This window comes from Oxyura jamaicensis, chromosome 19 (genome assembly GCF_011077185.1).
Source record: "Oxyura jamaicensis isolate SHBP4307 breed ruddy duck chromosome 19, BPBGC_Ojam_1.0, whole genome shotgun sequence".
NCBI classification, from domain to species: domain Eukaryota; kingdom Metazoa; phylum Chordata; class Aves; order Anseriformes; family Anatidae; genus Oxyura; species Oxyura jamaicensis.
Window position 1 is genome coordinate 10049478 of NC_048911.1, and position 17301 is coordinate 10066778.

General features: G+C 47.4%; 1 protein-coding gene across 1 annotated transcript; it reads left to right on the top strand.

Annotated features, from left to right (window-relative positions):
* The first annotated feature begins 4729 nt into the window (after positions 1 to 4729).
* VEZF1 (vascular endothelial zinc finger 1) lies at positions 4730 to 13470 on the top strand. Its single transcript, XM_035343444.1, has 7 exons — positions 4730 to 4765; positions 4834 to 5531; positions 6223 to 6286; positions 7266 to 7449; positions 8246 to 8452; positions 10663 to 10707; positions 11050 to 13470. Exons 1-7 carry the CDS (start codon positions 4730 to 4732, stop codon positions 11475 to 11477), a joined length of 1662 nt encoding a protein of 553 aa, XP_035199335.1. The 3' UTR covers positions 11478 to 13470.
* The last annotated feature ends 3831 nt before the right edge of the window (positions 13471 to 17301 follow it).

Here is a 17301-nt window from a genome sequence, read left to right on the forward strand (position 1 = left end):
CCGCCCGCCCTCCTCCTCCTCCCTCTCCTCCCTCGGCGGCCGCGGGGCTCCCCGCTAGGCCGGGGCTGTCACTCAGCGCCGCCGCCCGGCCTCCCGCCCGCCTCCCCCGGCACGGCCCCGCTCCGCTGCCCCGCGGCGGCGGCCGGGACCCGCTCCCCGCCCGCGGCCCCCCCCCGGTGTGTGTGTGTGTGGGGGGGGGGGGGTCGTTTATTTTTATTTTCCTCGAGCGAGCGATGCTCGCCAGCATCATTTTTATTTTTTTTAACTTTTTCTTTACCCCCCCCGGCAGACAAAACCGCCTTTAGGTCATTTTTTTTCTCTCCCTCCCCAAAAATAAAGCCCGACAGAAAGGCGGCGGCAGCCCGGCCCCAGCAAAGCCCGCTGCCACAGCCCGCGGCCGGGGGCACGAATTAATCCCTCCCTCCCCGGCCGGCTGCCGGCGCCTTGTTTTCTTTTAAAACAGGCAACGAGAGGCCGGGCTCGGACCCGGACCCCCCCCCGGTGCCGGTTCCCCTTGCCCCGACCCCTCCCGGGGCTTTTTTTTTTTAATTATTATTCTTATTCTTATTATTATTTTTTTTTTTTTGCCGGCTCCGCGCCGCGTTTTTTTTTTCCCCCCTTTTTTCCCTTTTTTTTTTTTTTTTTTTTTTTTTTTTTTCTCTCGTTGAAATGTGCGAGCAGGGAAATAAATAAATAAATAATAAAGGCGGGCACATCACCTCTCCCGAGGTAAAACAATCCTCTTTGCCAGCGCCCGGCTGCTTACTCACTGCCCGCCGCCGGGATCAGCGCCCGCGGCCGCTGCTGCGCGAATGGATCGGGGCAGGGCCCCCCCCCCAGGCCCCCTCGGTCCCTCCATCGGGGCCAGGCCGGTCGTTGTCCCCACCAGGCACCTAATTTTCCCCCCCAGCCCAGGGCCATCACCCCCCGAGCGGGGTGGTTTTGGCTTCCCTTTGGCACCCGGCTGGGCAGAATTGTCCCGAGGCGGGCGGCAGGGCGCCGCAGCAGCCGCTCGGAGCCGTGCGAGGCAGCGCTCCGTGCCCTGTCCAGCTCCTCGCTGCCTGCCCTCGTTTTTGGGGTGGGTGCTTTTTGGGGTGGCCGCTGTGTTTCCGAGCGGCGGAGTCCCGCTCTGGTTCGGTAGCGGGCTGCGCTGCTTTTAATTAGGAGCCGGCAGCGCGCTTTGCCACCGCGCAGTTTTGTGCGGCTTGAAAGCATCTCCACAGAACCGTGACGTGGAAATTTTCCTCGTGCCCCCCCCCCCCCCCCCAGCAATAAAGCTTTAAGGCCTCCCAATAAATGCTGAGTATTGTTTCTTGAGTCATTGTATTAAAACCGAGGATTTAGGATGGGAGCATCCTGATGCACCCAGCAGACAGCACTATAAAGTGCTTTTCTTCTTTCTGCTCTTAAGCTTTTCTTCTTTCTATTCTTACCAACAGCGTGACAGCCGAAATCCAAAAGATTAGTTAAAATGAGGAACAAAAAGTGAATTTACCTCCCCCCCACCCCGCAGCCCCTTCCCCGCCATCAGTTAAATAACAAAACCCAGTGACCAAATACACACACGCGTTATTTTTTTAAGGACTTTTACTAAACAGACTTCCCAGCTGTTGCAGGATTTCTAAGGGAGGGTTAATTTACAGCCTGTAAAACTGTAACTTCTGGCAAACTGCTTCTAGAGAAGGTTTCAGTGTCTGGCTGTTGGTCTGGCTAGCAATGCGATGTGTAACTGTAAACTGCTGCTGCCAAATAAAGTTACTGGGTCGTGCTTAGGTGGCATGCTGACGGATTGTATCTACTGAAAGAAACGATTACAATGTTGAATAAGCAGATCTTGTTTGGATCTTGTTAGTCCCTGAAATGCGCGTTTGGAAACCGCTTTTGGTATCTGCTCGGAAAGTGAAAGTTGTATCTGTTGGTGTTGGGAGGAATCATCCATCAAACAGGGTATTCAAGATATGACTCACGCTAATTTGTTGCTCTCGCATTAAGGCTTGAGTGCAAAAATCTTTTAGCCTCTGGCACTGGAAGTTCGTGGTGCCACATCCTACCACTCTGGGTCACGAATTGCGGATTTCTTATTTACTGCCCCCCAGGAAAGAAAGATTTAGTGATAGACCAGGGTGTTTTGCATGAGAGCCTGTCCCAGGCGATCCGAATCCGGCAAAAAAATGTTGACTTGACATTAGTGCTAGGTCAAGTAAAACTGCGTTCCGTGCCTGGATAACAACGGCTGGCGAGAGGCGTGCAGCAGGTGCTGCGTTCCCTTCTCGGGCAGCAAGTTAAAAAAAAATAAAATAAAATAATATATTTTTTAAAAAAATTGCCCGATCCTTTTTAGGAAGCCTTTAATACAGGCCTCGGAGGATGAGGAATACTGGTGTTGCAGAAGGGGTTGCGGGAGAGCGCTGCTAATAACCCCGCTGAGCTGGGAAGCGCGCTAAGCAGGCTTATATAAGAGCGGCTTGGTAGCACGTAGCCCGATGAATATACATTGTGCTGCGTCCGGTGCCCGCATCCCGCCGTGGGGTCCTTACCTCTGCATGCTGCTGATACCTCAAGGCTTAAAAATACCCATCAACGGCACAAGTTTGAACCTTGTCCAAAGGATTTGGGCTCCCTATTATCCGATCTGCTAGCTCTGCCTTTGAAACTGTATCTCCGGAGCTATCCTTAGGTGCTCTTAAGTGTCTTCTGATGCAGTTAACAACATTGTTTAGTGCTTATTTAAAGTTGGCTGTAAAACATTGCAGACTTTTCTTTTCTTTTTTTTTCAAATTAAAATCATATCTAAGTGCACAACTTGCTTGCTTTGGATGTGTTCGGGGCATATTCTGCTCGTTCCCGTGCAACGTAGACGTCACGACCGCGCTTTAAAAACCTGGCAGATAAAACCCGCAGCTGTCGCTCAAGCCAGGCAAAAGTTTACTGGAGAGGATGAAGCGAGAGCCGTGCCCTGCTCGGCAGCGTAGCCTCCAGGAGAGCTCTGTGTTTGACTCTTTAGCAATCGCTGCTGCGACACGGCCCCGCGGGCTGGTGTTTGCCTACCTGCTGCAGCCCTTCAGCGCAGGTAGAAGCAGCCAGGCTGTCCCAGGCCTTAACGATTCCAGCAAGTCCCGTCCCGTGTTACCGTGCCGAACCCAGGCCGCTTTCCTGTCGGCCAGGCTCGCGGTGTTACGGGGCACGTACTCCTGCCCACGTGGGTTAGTGTTTGTATCCACCGGTGGCTTTTATCCAAAGACCGTCGGCACCGCGCTCCTGAGAAAGGAGCAGCTGAGGTGCCGCGGGGTGCGGCCGCGTGGCAGAGCAGGACACGGCTACCTGGAGCCCGGGGACAGGCGGATAAAGCGCCGGCTGGACGCGCTGCGCTGGCTGCTCGGGGTTGTGGGAGGCAAAGGGACAGGATGGAACTGAGGACAAGTCCCAGAGCCTGCTTTGAGAAATCCTGGCTTCTCGAACAGATGCCAAGTGTTTCATGAACATAGGGAGAGCCTTAGCTTGGGCGTGCTTCGTGAAACTGTCTGTCCTCAGCCGAAATAAAAGTAGATGTGGTGGGGGCTGCAAGCAGGCAGTGTGTTACCCGGCTGTCCCGGCCTGGAGCCGTGCTGCACAGTGTGCCTGGTGAAGGAAGCCGTAGGAAGAAGCCCTGGGAGGCAGCAGTGCTGCTCTGGTGGGAACGCCAGCTCCCCAAACTCAGCTTCAGACCTGGCTTGCCCCGCTGAGAACCAGACTGGGGTCAAACCGGGCTGCTGGGACCGAGGCACGTCTCGAATGCAGATGCGTTGGAGGTGCCGGAGTGATTTATTTCAATGCTCCATTAGGCTGGATTGGCCTGCGTGGTTTCTGAACCACTTCAAATTTGTTTCTGCCAGGGTTTTGTCCCGGTCTGACGGGATGGGCATTAAGAACAGCGTTTTTTGTCTCAGAATAAACAGCACTTAGTGCCCGTGTGGTTGCAGCAGCGGGGGCTGCAGCGCGGCTGAGGGGTGTTTGCCCTGCTACTGGGGGGTCTCCCTCTGCCTTTTCCCCGCAGCTTCTCCCCCCGCTCCTGTAGCTCCCAGTCACTCGGTATCAGCTGTTCTCGAGCAGCTTGGAGATCTTCCCATCCCCGTGTTCCCCGGGAGCCCGACCCCTCCCAGAGCTCATTGATTAGCTTCCCTCCCATCCCAGAACTCTGCCGGTGAAGACCTCTTCTTAGCTGGCAGACTCTAAGTGGCCGGTGAATCAACGTGCCAGGGCCTGCCAGGCGTACAAGTGCTACTTTAGGCAGCTTCCCACCCGAGCTGCGTCGGTCTCAGTGCCAGCACGCTGCTCTGAGCACAGTGTTTAAATACGGAGGCTTATCGCATCCCGGCTCTCGGCGGCCGCAGCCTAATCCCTGGCGTGCAGTAAGCCCGGGTTAGGTTCAGAGGCGGGGCGGTGTTTTGCAACTCCCCTCAGTACATTCATAAGCTCCAAAGATAGTCCTGCTGGGGCACCTGATACGATCGTTAGTAAAACGAGTTATCTGTTATGTAAAGATCAGGCGATACGGGAGTAAAGATCTGACAAGCGCCTCGTTGTTTTCCATAAGAAACGTTGCCCTCCGGAAACTTAATTCTGTGATAGCTACGGTGTGCGTCTTGCTACGCTTGCTCCCCACAGAATCTGTGCCATGTGCGCATCGAAAGCGCGAGTGGCTTTTTCCTCCTCAAAAGCAAATCCCGTAACCTTTTGCAGTTGTACGTCAATGGCGTTCGGTCTAGAGTTTGCTTTCCTGCAGTCTGTAAATGTTCTCACCGCGTCCAAGCGAGCTCCCGTCCGTAGAATTTAAGTGTGAATGTTTGGTTTTAGGCACACGAAGCCTCACATCACCAACAGCAGGCAGCACAGAACAGCCTGTTGCCGCTCCTGAGCTCTGCTGTTGAGCCACCCGATCAGAAGCCGATTCTGCCCTTACCAATAACGCAGAAACCTCAGCCCGCACCAGAAACGTTAAAGGATGCTATTGTTGGGATTAAAAAGGAAAAACCTAAAACCTCCTTTGTGTGCACTTACTGCAGCAAAGCTTTCAGGGACAGCTACCATTTGAGGCGCCACGAGTCCTGCCACACGGGCGTAAAGTTAGTGTCACGGCCAAAGAAAACTCCCACCACGATGGTGCCCCTTATCTCGACCATCGCTGGTGACAACAGCCGAAGTTCGCTGGTTTCCACCATCGCGGGCATCCTGTCCACGGTCACTACGTCTTCCTCCGCCACCAACCCCAGCAGCAGCGCCGGTGCCACGGCCATGTCAGTGACTCAGACGGTGAAGAAGCCCAGCAAGCCCGTTAAGAAGAACCACGCTTGCGAGATGTGCGGGAAGGCCTTCAGGGATGTGTACCACCTCAACCGGCACAAGCTGTCCCACTCGGATGAAAAACCCTTCGAATGTCCCATTTGCAATCAGCGCTTCAAGAGAAAGGATCGCATGACCTACCACGTGAGGTCTCACGAAGGTGGCATCACAAAACCCTACACCTGTGGTGTTTGTGGAAAAGGCTTCTCGAGGTACCATGTAGAAAATCCCAGGCGAGCTCAAGTATTGGCTTTTCATAACCAGGCAGGGCTGAGCCATCGTAGCGAGGGGCTGGGAGGCGCAGGCACCTTAGAGGATGGGCGAGGGGATGAGGAAAGGAGCCTTGCTTACCTCTAGGGCCCGGGTCTCGGTCTGAGCCTGATGGGCAGTGAGCGAGAGCGGCCCCTCTTTTGATGACAGTGTTCTGAAATGTCATCACGACCTCAGGACACGTGCCTGTGTCTCTGGTGGTGACCGCACAGCCCCTTTGCCGGCCGTGGCAGAGGTCAGGGGCCGAGCGGGGCACGGCAGGCCAGCTGCCTCCTCATCTCCTCGCGAGGTTGAGGCGTGCTGACAGCGCTGCGGGGAAGCTTGCGCTGCTGCTGGCTGCGCCTGCAACACAGAAAACTTCCACCTCTAGAGCTGTTGACCTGCCATCTATACCCAAGGTACAACCAAATTTCCAGGTGGATAAGAACGTGGTTAAGTTTCAAAGTGCAGGTTGGGTCTCGCATGTGTTGCTTTAGCTAAAAGGCACCGGGTACGTGAGGGGGACGTAGTTATTGCCGTGCAGAGGGCTGGGGGCTGCAGGGGGCCGCAAGGTTCAGCACAGCTGGCCGGAGTGTCACTGCTATCTGTTTGTAACAGTATGCATTTTCTTTTCTGTTCCTCTCTTTTTTGCAGGCCTGATCATCTAAGCTGTCACGTTAAACATGTTCACTCAACAGAGAGACCCTTCAAATGCCAAGTAAGGGCTAACGTGATTTATTAAGAACAATGCGTCGTTGTATAGTTAGAACCTCAGGGGAATAATCCTCCCAGAACCATATCTGCTCCTGGACTTTTCTGTGGAGTGGAAGTTTAGGAATAAAGTCTCGTCTGCGTTACTTTTCAGCTGTGCCGTGGTGCTGATGTAGGTGCAGAGGCAGTTTAAGGGGATGCAGTGGCTATGCCTGTAGGAAGATGGGAGGCTTTTTGCTTTCTTGGAGAACAATGTCCTTGTGCTGTTTGGTGACGTGCTTCACTTAGCACTAGGGCTGTAACGGTGTCCTCAGCTCAGTGCTGGTACTGCAGGAATGTGTGCGATGTGTTTCGCAGTGCAGCCGTTAGAATGGCTTGGAGTAGTTGATTCTGGATCTGTCGTCTGGCTGAACGTGAGCACAAGTTGGTGTCAGTTGGTGATTTAGTGTAAGGGAAATAACTGGACTGCCCTCGAGCAATTAACTGTTTTGCTTGGAATATATATTCATGTTCCAACCTGCGTTTTAGTGACTCAGCACATTAAATGGAAGTTTTGTGTGAAAAGAATGGCATTAGGAAAAGGTTTTGTTTCCCTGTTCTCATTTGGGTAGAAACAGAAATAATCAAGCAATTTAAGATACCGAGTTCAGATTTGTGTAGTCAAGTTGTATCAGACAGCAACTTTTCCTGTTCTAGGTGTTTTTATAAGCTACCTCTCGCGCTGGTAGGTAAGGCAACCCACTATTTTAAGTAGTGTAGAGTATGATTTTTGTCATCTTGTAAGCCAGCTTCCATTAAGCAGCTAGGTAACTTTCAGTCTCTTCAACAGTTTGATTTCGGTTTCTCATAAATGTAAGTAAAACTTGGGGCTGTCAGTGTGCCTAAGATACCCTATGCACCTAGAGGGTAGAACATACAGCGGGCATGCAATTCGTACTGCAATGATCCTGTCTGCACTGCAAGTGTAATTGTTGTCCTTCATATAGACGTGCACTGCTGCCTTTGCCACCAAAGACAGACTGCGGACACACATGGTGCGCCATGAAGGAAAGGTATCGTGTAATATCTGTGGTAAACTTCTGAGTGCAGCATATATCACCAGCCACTTAAAGACACACGGGCAGAGCCAAAGTATCAACTGTAATACCTGTAAACAAGGCATCAATAAAAGTAGGTGAACGTTTTAAAAACATTTCTAATAACAATGTGTTTGCAAAGGGATTTGCCTTTGATGACGTTAAAATGCAAGAGCAGACCCATCCTGTGGGTATTCACGCCTATTAGATGTAGATATTGATAGCAGGGTCTTCTTTAGCTCAAGCAATTGGCATATGTGGAATTGGTTTGCTGCTAGACTGCTACGGGGAATGTCTAAAATGCCTGATTGTTGAGCTTAATACGAAATTTGGATGTGAAATATTTTTCAAGGTATAAGGTTTCAGCTCTGGCTTCACCAGCCAGTTCATACGAGGCATTTACAGCAGTTGGTAGAGGTGGAAACGATGAGCTGTAATGTGGCCAGAGGGTAATAACATGCTGTTCTGTGATGTAAAGGTAAACTGAAAACTTTGTCATACTTGGAATAAAAAGTAAAAAGGCCTTTTACAAAAAAAAAAAAAAATGTAGCTGAGGTTTAAAAAAAATGGAATTTGCTAATTGGCTTGAGTTGTAGAGACTCACTGTAGTCTTTTATTTCAGTCTTCCTAAAATACAAATAAAATAATGAGAAAGGAGGTTCGTTTTTGGCAGAAACCAGATGTTCCTGATTTGCATTTTGTTTTTTAAACCTCGGAAAAGTAGTTTTATAAAGCGCATGATTAATTATATGATTTTAAACACCTCTGTGATTTTCCTCTTGGAATCCTGCGAGATTCCACGCACTCTTTTTGGAAGAAGCCTTTGTCATCTCAGCAGAAAACAGAGTAACTTTTCAAGGTGAATTTGTGTTCTTACTTAATTGGCATAGCATGCATGAGTGAAGAGACCAGCAATCAGAAGCAGCAGCAGCAGCAACAGCAGCAGCAGCAACAACAACAACAGCAGCAACAGCAGCAGCAGCAGCAACAACAGCAGCAGCAACAGCAGCAGCAGCAGCAGCATGTAACAAGTTGGCCGGGAAAGCAGGTAGAGACCTTGAGATTGTGGGAAGAGGCCGTCAAAGCAAGGAAGAAAGGTAAAATGAAACGATCCTTATGGTCTCGGTTTTGTAGGATAATTGAGTTTACAGTTATGTGGGGAGTCTCAGGTGTCAGAAAAGGATGTGTATTCCATTCCCAGTGTTAGAAGTAGTAGCTAAAAACTAGAAGGAGGGAGGGCAACATCACCAAAATTAAGCTGTTTAATGAACTCTTTATTACTTACTTCCCATTGGTCTCTGTGCTTAAACGTGTATGTAGCAGTCATCAATTATAAAGGGATGTTTGTATCTGCTCCAAGGCAAGAGTGTGTTTTTTTGACTTGCATGTGGTTTTGGGCTGTGTTTATGCATACTTACCAGTTGTTAACTTGTGTGCATATATATATTTACATGTATATATATACACACATACAGCACCCTGTCTTTGCATCATCGCTGGCTTGCATGTGAATGCTCTCTGTGTCCCTTCTCTTTTTTCTCCCCCAGTGTATTCCATCCACTTTATCCGTGACTTAATTGCATTTGCATGAAGTTTCCTGAAACTCTTGGAACTGACTCTTCCATCTCTCTTTTTACTACAAAATCAACTAATAAGCGATAGTGCTTTTCACTATTGCTAGCGCACAGCTTACGTCCGCTTATCCTACCGTAACTGAAATCGAATAGCTTCCTTTTGTTGGTCCATGCGTCAGTTTTGTAAAGAATAGATTGCTTCAGTTTAGTGTCTTGTTTGGAGTATCGTAGTTTAAAGCTTCCCGCTACCGCTAGCTTATTCTTTTCACAAGTTTGATTTCTGATGCCTATCATGTGTCTCCTGCAGATTAAATGTTTTAGAAGCTCTTAGTGACCACTTGCTGCTTTTCACTAGCTGTTTTTAGTAATAAATGTTCTCAACTCACATTTGTTTCTTTTTCTCCTAAACTTCCTTTCAGTTTCTTCACTCTTTTTTTTTCTTTTCTAGGTCTTTTTTGTGTATTAGGCTGCTAGCTCCTTTCTCCTTGATTGTTATTCCAATTGAATTCTGTGATTTGTCGGTTTAGAAACAGTTTCAAAATGTGTTAAAATGTAGTAATAACAGGCGCTAGGTATGATCAGGCCACTAAATGGATAAAGCAAATGAGTGTCAGATTTAGAAAATCTCTGAGTAACTTTCTTCTGCCTGCTCCTTCCTGTGTCTTGTTTGCTCTTCCCTTCCTTCCTTATTAAGGTTATTGAACGTACTTTAACAGGAACGGGCTTTGGACAGAGTGGTGGGTGAGGGAGGTGGGTGGGGTGTTGTCAGACTGATGATACTGGTTTAACTGAAATGGGGAAGGGGCAGGGGGTGGGGTGTTTCTTTGTGTGTTACAGTGCTTGGAAGGTGAAGCTAGGCCAGTCGGTGTCGTGCCTGTGTGCTGCTCTTTTCATGCTGGTTCTCCTGTGCTAGTGCCACCTGTTGTTTTGGCTTTACAACATTATATGGGATTTTTTTTTTAGTCTAATGCTATTTATTTTCACTTTTTTTTTATTTTATTTTTTTTACTCTTTCCCTTCCCTCCCACCCCTCCTAGATATGGACTTTGAAGAACCAACAGTAACCCTTGAATGGGGCTAATGTTGCTTTCAAAGTTAACTCTGTCTTGGTACATTTGTATTGCCCGAGTGGCAAGAGTGGACTCTTTGCTCCTGGCTTACCTCCTGAAACGTGGGTGTAGACTGAGCTTGGTGTCCTACCCTACAAATGTGGAATAAGACACGTCTTAGAAGTGCCGTAATGTTGACATAGAATATATTTTTGTCGGTTTCTCTAGCAGCCATCCCTTTCCTTTACCCACGTCCACCAGCCCGCTTCTGTTTTTGGAGCCTTCTAGTTTGGGTAGCCGGCAGGTGGTGCTGATGCCTAGTGATCCCTCCGCTGCGTCCCGGACCACCGGTGCCCGCTCCACCAGTGCCCAGCCCTGCTAGACCCCCCCGGGACCAGGGCCGGGCACTGGCCACCTGGGTCTTCCTTGTTCGGCACTTAATTCCTGCTTACTGCAAAACAGAGTAAACCAAACCTTGGTGTGCGACTGTAGCTTGTGTGAAAGCTGAGGAGATGATGGGGGTTGAAAAATCTACTGACTGGGTAGCCGTGAATATTGCTAAGTAGAAGTACTGTGCTCAGTGGGACGACTTAGTAGGAATAATTAAGACTGAAATAAGCAGGTAAATATTGAAACGAGCTTTGCTTATCAGTCCCTAATAATGACTTTTTAAAACCTTCACAGAATGTCAGTTCACCTTTGAGAAGGCTATAGAGTACGTACCATTCGGTATGTACACTCTCTCCTCTATTTATAATGTTCCTCTTGGGAGGATTTCTTTGATTGTACGATACTGTTTTTATGAACGTCGAAACCCTCTTTATAAGACAACCTCGCTTGACTTCCCAGGAAAAAATATTGAATTCAAATGAACTGCATGAGAGTTTATATTTCTTTAGGCTATAGAATGTTAACAGTTTTAACTTACTAATAATTCCTAAAGAAAATGATTCCAGAATTTGTATCTGTACTTGTTTGATTTTTGTTTTGTTCTGTTCAGTTTTTTTTTAAATCTTGTCCATGGTTTTTTATGTGTTAAAAACTTTTTGTCTTTTTATGTCTCATTTTTAGAAGCTGCTAACTTGTGCCAAACCTCCACTGCTGCTACTACGCCTGTGACTCTTACTACTCCATTCAATATAACGTCCTCTGTGGCTTCTGGGACTATCACAAACCCAGTCACAGTGGCAGCTGCAATGAGCATGAGAAGTCCAGTAAATGTATCAAGTGCAGTTAATATATCCAGTCCGATGAACCTAGGGCATCCTGTAACTATAACAAGTCCGTTATCCATGACATCTCCATTAACGCTCACCACACCAGTCAATTTACCCACCCCAGTAACCGCTCCAGTGAATATAGCGCATCCAGTCACTATAACATCTCCCATGAACCTCCCCACACCGATGACGTTAGCTGGTCCGTTAAATATAGCGATGAGACCAGTAGAGAGCATGCCTTTCCTGCCCCAGGCCTTGCCCACGTCTCCTCCCTGGTAAAGAATTTCTAAACAGTATTAAAAAGGATTAAAGTGGAATCCTTACCAGCAGTTCTTTTTTGGGGTTTGTTTTTTTTGTTTTTGTTTTTGTTTTGTTTTGTTTGTTTTATTGTTTTTTTTTAGTTAATCATAAATTCAAACTAAGACACCGGGGCAACATGCACCATCAGAGACCATAGTAGCATCTTCCCCTGTTGATTTGGCTCACATGGTTCAACCTTGAGTTTCACTGGAGCACTTCATTTAAAGTAAGTTTTACCTTCTAGCTGACTGATGCTGAATTAGAGCAGATACACATTTGCCAGAGTTTTGTTTTGTTTTGTTTTCCTTAAGAAAGTCATTAAAAAACAGTTTTATGTTTTGTCCCCCAAATAACTTAGAAAATTATTTTAATCTAAACACTAGCAAAGACCCCTTGGATGTGGATGGCTGATTTTAACTTGCCAGTCGTTAAGTCCACTGTTTCTGGGCTAGTGTAGAATCTTCGTCTGTGTTGATGGTTTTTTTTTGGTTTTGTTTTTTTTGTTTTTGTTTTATTTTTTGTTTTACTATTTTTTTTAATGAGTAAATGCATTACAATGTTGTCATTTAAAAAAATGCATTTTGGATTAAATATGCATTTTACCTTTGGGAATATGATAATTTCAGGCAGCATTCCCTATGGGAAAGGTGATACCAGCTCTGATATGCAAAGCATATGATAACTTATCATTCTAACTTCAACATATAATAGGGATTGTGACCTGATATTTGGAGATGTAAATATTACCCAACATATTACCCTAAGGGAATATAGCATTGTAGTCAACATTTTTTTAAAAAAACTGTTATTGTTTGGTGAGAAACAGCCATGGCTGACAGAAGAGGAGTCGAAATGTATGTAAACATGGTCTCTGAACAGTCAGACCCCTATGGGACTCTTACCTAGGAGCAAAAGGAGTGCTTTGAAACTTAAGAAATATTGCTTTAAGCTGGAAGATTCTGGAGGCACTGGGTATGATTTTTATGCCCTCTGCTTCCCAATCAAAACCTGCTGGTGTTACAGCAGGGGACAGACGTGTTAGTTGTTCACTAGAAGTTTTGTCTTATATTAAATTGTATACAGTTTTTATTCTAACCACTAACTAGGTAGGATGCCCCTTCAGGACAAGCAGAGAGCGTCTTTTAATTTCTCCCCTATTTCTTAATCAAGTGTTGTGCAAATCTGTTCAACTTTGTAAATATTTGCAAACATCATCATTTTTACGTTATTCTTCTATTGTGTTAACACATTTCTATCAATTTGTGGGAGTTCTGGGGTGATGGTTTGAGCTGTCCAGCCCAGAACTTCTCCACAAATGGTCACACATGTTTAAGCTACATGTGCTTTTTATTTCTTAACCTGTTTATCTGTACATAACGTAGAAAGCAAAATCTAGGGAAACAGATATACTTTCTAGACTATCATGTCACATATTCACATTTTAAAACTTTGTTTTTTAAAAAAAAAAAGAAAACACCCTAAAACCAAGACTCTACATTAAAAAAAAAAAAATTACAGTTGAGATGTTTTTATTTTAATGAAGCTGAAAGCTATGGAGATTAGCGTGTGTGCATTTTCACAGAGTGCTAGCAGGACTGACTAGTCAAAATGGACTGCTTCCGTTTCTACCCTGCCGTGTCAGTACAAGCAGTGATTGCCAGACTTTGGGTCAGGTGACAGGTATCTGTATCATTACGTGAAACTGTTCTAGGGGCTTGGACTACATAGTAAAACAAAAACAACAAAAAAATAGAGCTTAGTGTAAAATAATTTTATAAATGATCTTTTGTACTTTAGGACATCAAATTGTACAACTTTTGTATATATAAAAGCTTAGGAACTTTCTGTTTAGCAGAAAGGAAACACATTCCTACACTTTTAATGTATATGTTTGTTATAATGTCCATGTAAACATATGCCCTATGTTTGTGCCTTTTAATTAGTTTGTCTCAATAAACAAAAATGTAGAGAAGAATATGTAGCTATGACTTTGTTACCACTGTTCTTACTCCAGATGTGTAGAGGTCTTCGTTTTTGCACTGTGTAGAGCATTGCGTGCAGACAGCTGCATGACTTAGGCTGGTACGGCCACAGCGAGGCATGTGAGTTGAATGCACCCTGGCAAAAAACCCTTCCTCCCTTAGCGTAGAGCAGCCCGCGCCGCGGGGCGATGCATGTTGGGATGTGTAGTTCCCAAGCCATCTCCGCTACCCACGCCAACGATACCAGCTTGCACCAGTTTTACGTAGCAGGCATAGCGGGCTGGGTCTGGGCAAACCGCAGATGACCCTTAGGTGAAGTTCGGGTGTCCCTGAGCTTAACAAACAGAAGCGTTAAAAGCCGATGTGAAAATGTGTACTAGAAGTGGTTATCTATGAATTACTTACAATAAACAGGTGTGAGACTTAATTGTATGTTGTCAATTACTGTAGTATTGACAGGGGATCCTCCGCACAGCTAGCGTGCCCTGCTGGCGCTATTTTTATCCCGGCAGAGTGGCAGTAGAGCAAACACATTAAACACTGGCACGGAAATTTTTCAGCGTGACAGAGGCTTCCCAAACAACTAAGCATGGTGCTTTTAGCCTGGGATAGGAAAAGGGCTGTTTCCTTTCTATTTTGTGTTGGTTCTGCTCGACCGTACCTGGTTTATGTCCACAAAGCTACATTAGCTAATTGTCAACCTGTTTCATCTGTACTTGGGTAAACATTTGCATTGTGCTGTGCATAAACGGTTCCGAGGTGTGCTCCTTAGCTGTCTCAGTGCAGACATTAATTTCACTTGTAATGCCATCGTCTGAAATGCATTAAGCTGTACTCTGACAACCGAAAGCTACCTGGTCAAGTAGTTCGTACAGCAGGCGGGCCACCTTCCCATCAGTGCTTCGCCAGCGAGGCCAGCTGCTGCCGGAGGCGCCGTGCAGTTACACAACAGCACCGGGTGATTTATATGGCAGCTCGTGTCACTGCAGCGCCGGGAAATGAAGGCTGTAAGAAAATGGTAGGTCTGAAGAACAGATGCTTCTGTTACACCGAGTGAGTTTCTGTGCAGCTGATACGCTCAGCCTGGTTTATTTCTCGGAAACTTTGAGGCTGGATCTGGTCCAACACCCAGGGAAGCGTGTTGCCGCTGCTGATGTGAGCGGGCTTTATATCGAGCCCATTCAGGTCTCCGATTGCAAGTAGCTCAATAGGGTTTTTATTTTTTTCTTCTTAAGTTTCCATAAGCATTCAGCGTGAGGGTAACGGCTTAGCGTTGACTGAAAGTTTCGGAGTTGAGTTTTGCCTTGGAAGGATTTGTGCTGTGGAAAGGCAGAGCAGTCAGATCAGTGACACGAAAACTCGGCCACCGCGCAAGATCCTGCGGGGTGACCGCTTTTGTGCTGGCTGCACGCTCCCGGGGAGGTGGGCCAGGAAGTAAGTGTTAGGGCTCAGCTACCAACGCTGCCATGAAGCTGTGTAAACGACTCGCCTTAGGCCTGCTCGTTCTTTATTTGGAATGCCCACAACTTCCAGAGTGTGTTTGGGGTGAGCAGAAATCTGGGATCTGGCCATTTACGTCTTGCCCTGGGAGAGTTGTACCGAAGTGTTGTAAATTGGCAACTTCCTTCTGTTTAGTCCGAGGTTGATCACAGATAAGATCTAGTCACAGGCAGATCACAAGATTTTTTTAAATTTTATTACCTGGGATCCTCACGTGGGAGCGGAGTTCTCGAAAAGCAGACCACAGTTTTTTGCTGGAGAGTCCTGACAACACCTGCCGTGGTTTATCGGTGGCTTCGTTTATCCAGCTCACAAACAGATTTAACAGTATTGTCAAAAGGCACCTACTAAAAGCACTTCAAATTTGTAAATGCCTCTGAGAAGTCTTTCTTAGTGCTTAAGGGAACATTTTAACCAGTGCTCCTTAGGACAAATAGTAAGTATAAAAATAAATCTCTCATTATTGTGAGGCAGAATAAAACTTAAACCAAGTCCCTTTCTACCTATTACTTAATTCGTCGTGTTTATACTTACTGCTTATCCTTGCATCACTCCCTCTCAGCTTCCAGAGCAGCAACTGAAGGGAGGCAGAGGAACTACACGCTAATTTTTATGTCAAAAATAGCTTTCACCTTTAAATGCACAAGGCTCAATGACTGCTTTCTAATTAGAAAAAGAATGCTCGAGCTTCTACTGTGAATCCATTTTATGGCTGTGTTAAAATCTGACTGTCAACTCCTGGTTAAAATTTAGTACTGAGGTCCTGACCTAGAAACAAACCTTTTTTTGGTATTGCATTGGAAAAAGTATTTCAGCGCTAAGGAAAACTAAGCCAGGCAGTCCAACCAGCTCCCCCGTCGCCGGCTAGTGAGAGTTAACAGCGAATTGTTTCAGCCTACGTCCTGTCACTCTGAAGTCCAGGTAAGACTGCTGGGAAAGCTGGGCTTATGTTTTTCAAAATCATAGATGTTTTTTGGTTCTTTGGGTTTCTGCGCTAATCTGAACCATTTTAAAAAGGCCTTTCTTTAAGGACGCGTAAATGCTTTTTGAAAATCAGACATCTCTAAAACATTTCAGTGTGGGCACCTGAAACTACTGCTTGCATCGGAGAGTGTAGACCTTTGCTGTCCTTACTTAAGAAAGAAAATCAATCAATCTAGTAAAAAAATACTAGGAATATTCAGAATATGTGTTTTTCAGAACAGGCAGAAATACTCCATTTACCTTTTCACGTGGTTGTTACTGCCAGCTGTCAAACAAAAACTTGTGTTTTGTGTTCTCTATGCAAGGTTTTGTTTGTTTGTTTGTTTTTCCCCCACGGGATTTATCAACTTAGTTGGAACAGGCTGAATTAAATTCACTATTTTAATTCTTAGTAGTTGTGCATTTCTTTCCCCATTTCTTCTTGTGTGATTAGCAGCTACGGCCCATATCAAAGGCTAGTAAAGAAATGTGATTGCCTGATTCCTCCAAAGCGAGGCTGGACTAGAAAAAGGTATTTTAGTCAGCGAAGCTCGCTGCGAGGCACAGAAGACACACCGAGCTGTATTTAGCTTTGCGAAGGCAAATGTTGTGGCATATGTACTTGAGCTCGCTGAAAGCCAAAGATTTCCCTCTGTTTTCGCTCTCGCTGCTGTCTGTGTTCCTTGTCGAAGCCTCGCAGATTTGTACCCAGGCTACGAATTGCGAAGCTGCCAGACACGGATGAAACGACTGAGACTGAGTGGGGGGAAATCTCCGCACGAAGGCCGCCCTGGGAGACCCTTGGGACCATCCCAAGTGGGGGCCCGGGACCCGGCACCCCAAGATGTGCTTCATGCCGGCATCGCTGCCCCCGGCAGGGTCCTGGGGGTACCGGGGGGAGCCGGGGGGTCTCCGGGGTGCCGTGTTCCTCCCGCCGGCACGTCCAGGAGGGGTCGTTTGCCCCGTGTAAATTCACTCCTGCGGTTTATAAGAGGAGATCTCCTCCCGTCCCGGGCTGCGAGCTGTCAGACGCTGCGGCGGCGGCTACCGGGCGCGGCTGCCTTCAGCCCGGGGCCGTAGCGCGGCTTTGTTACGGCCGAACCCCCGCCAGAAGCCGGGGCCGGGCCCCCCCCGGGACCCCCGGCGAGGTTCCCCCGGGGCCGGGCGGTGCTGCCCCCCTGGGCTGGGGGGAGGGGAGATCCCCAGAACCGGGGGGGCGTCCCCAAAACCGGGGGAAGGAGGGGGGGGGGCAGAACCGGGGGAAGGGCCCCGCGCCCCCTCCCCGCCGCGCCCCCGGCCCCGGGCCCCGGCCCCGGCCCCGGCCCCGCCGCGCCGCCCCCAGAAAAATACTAGGAATA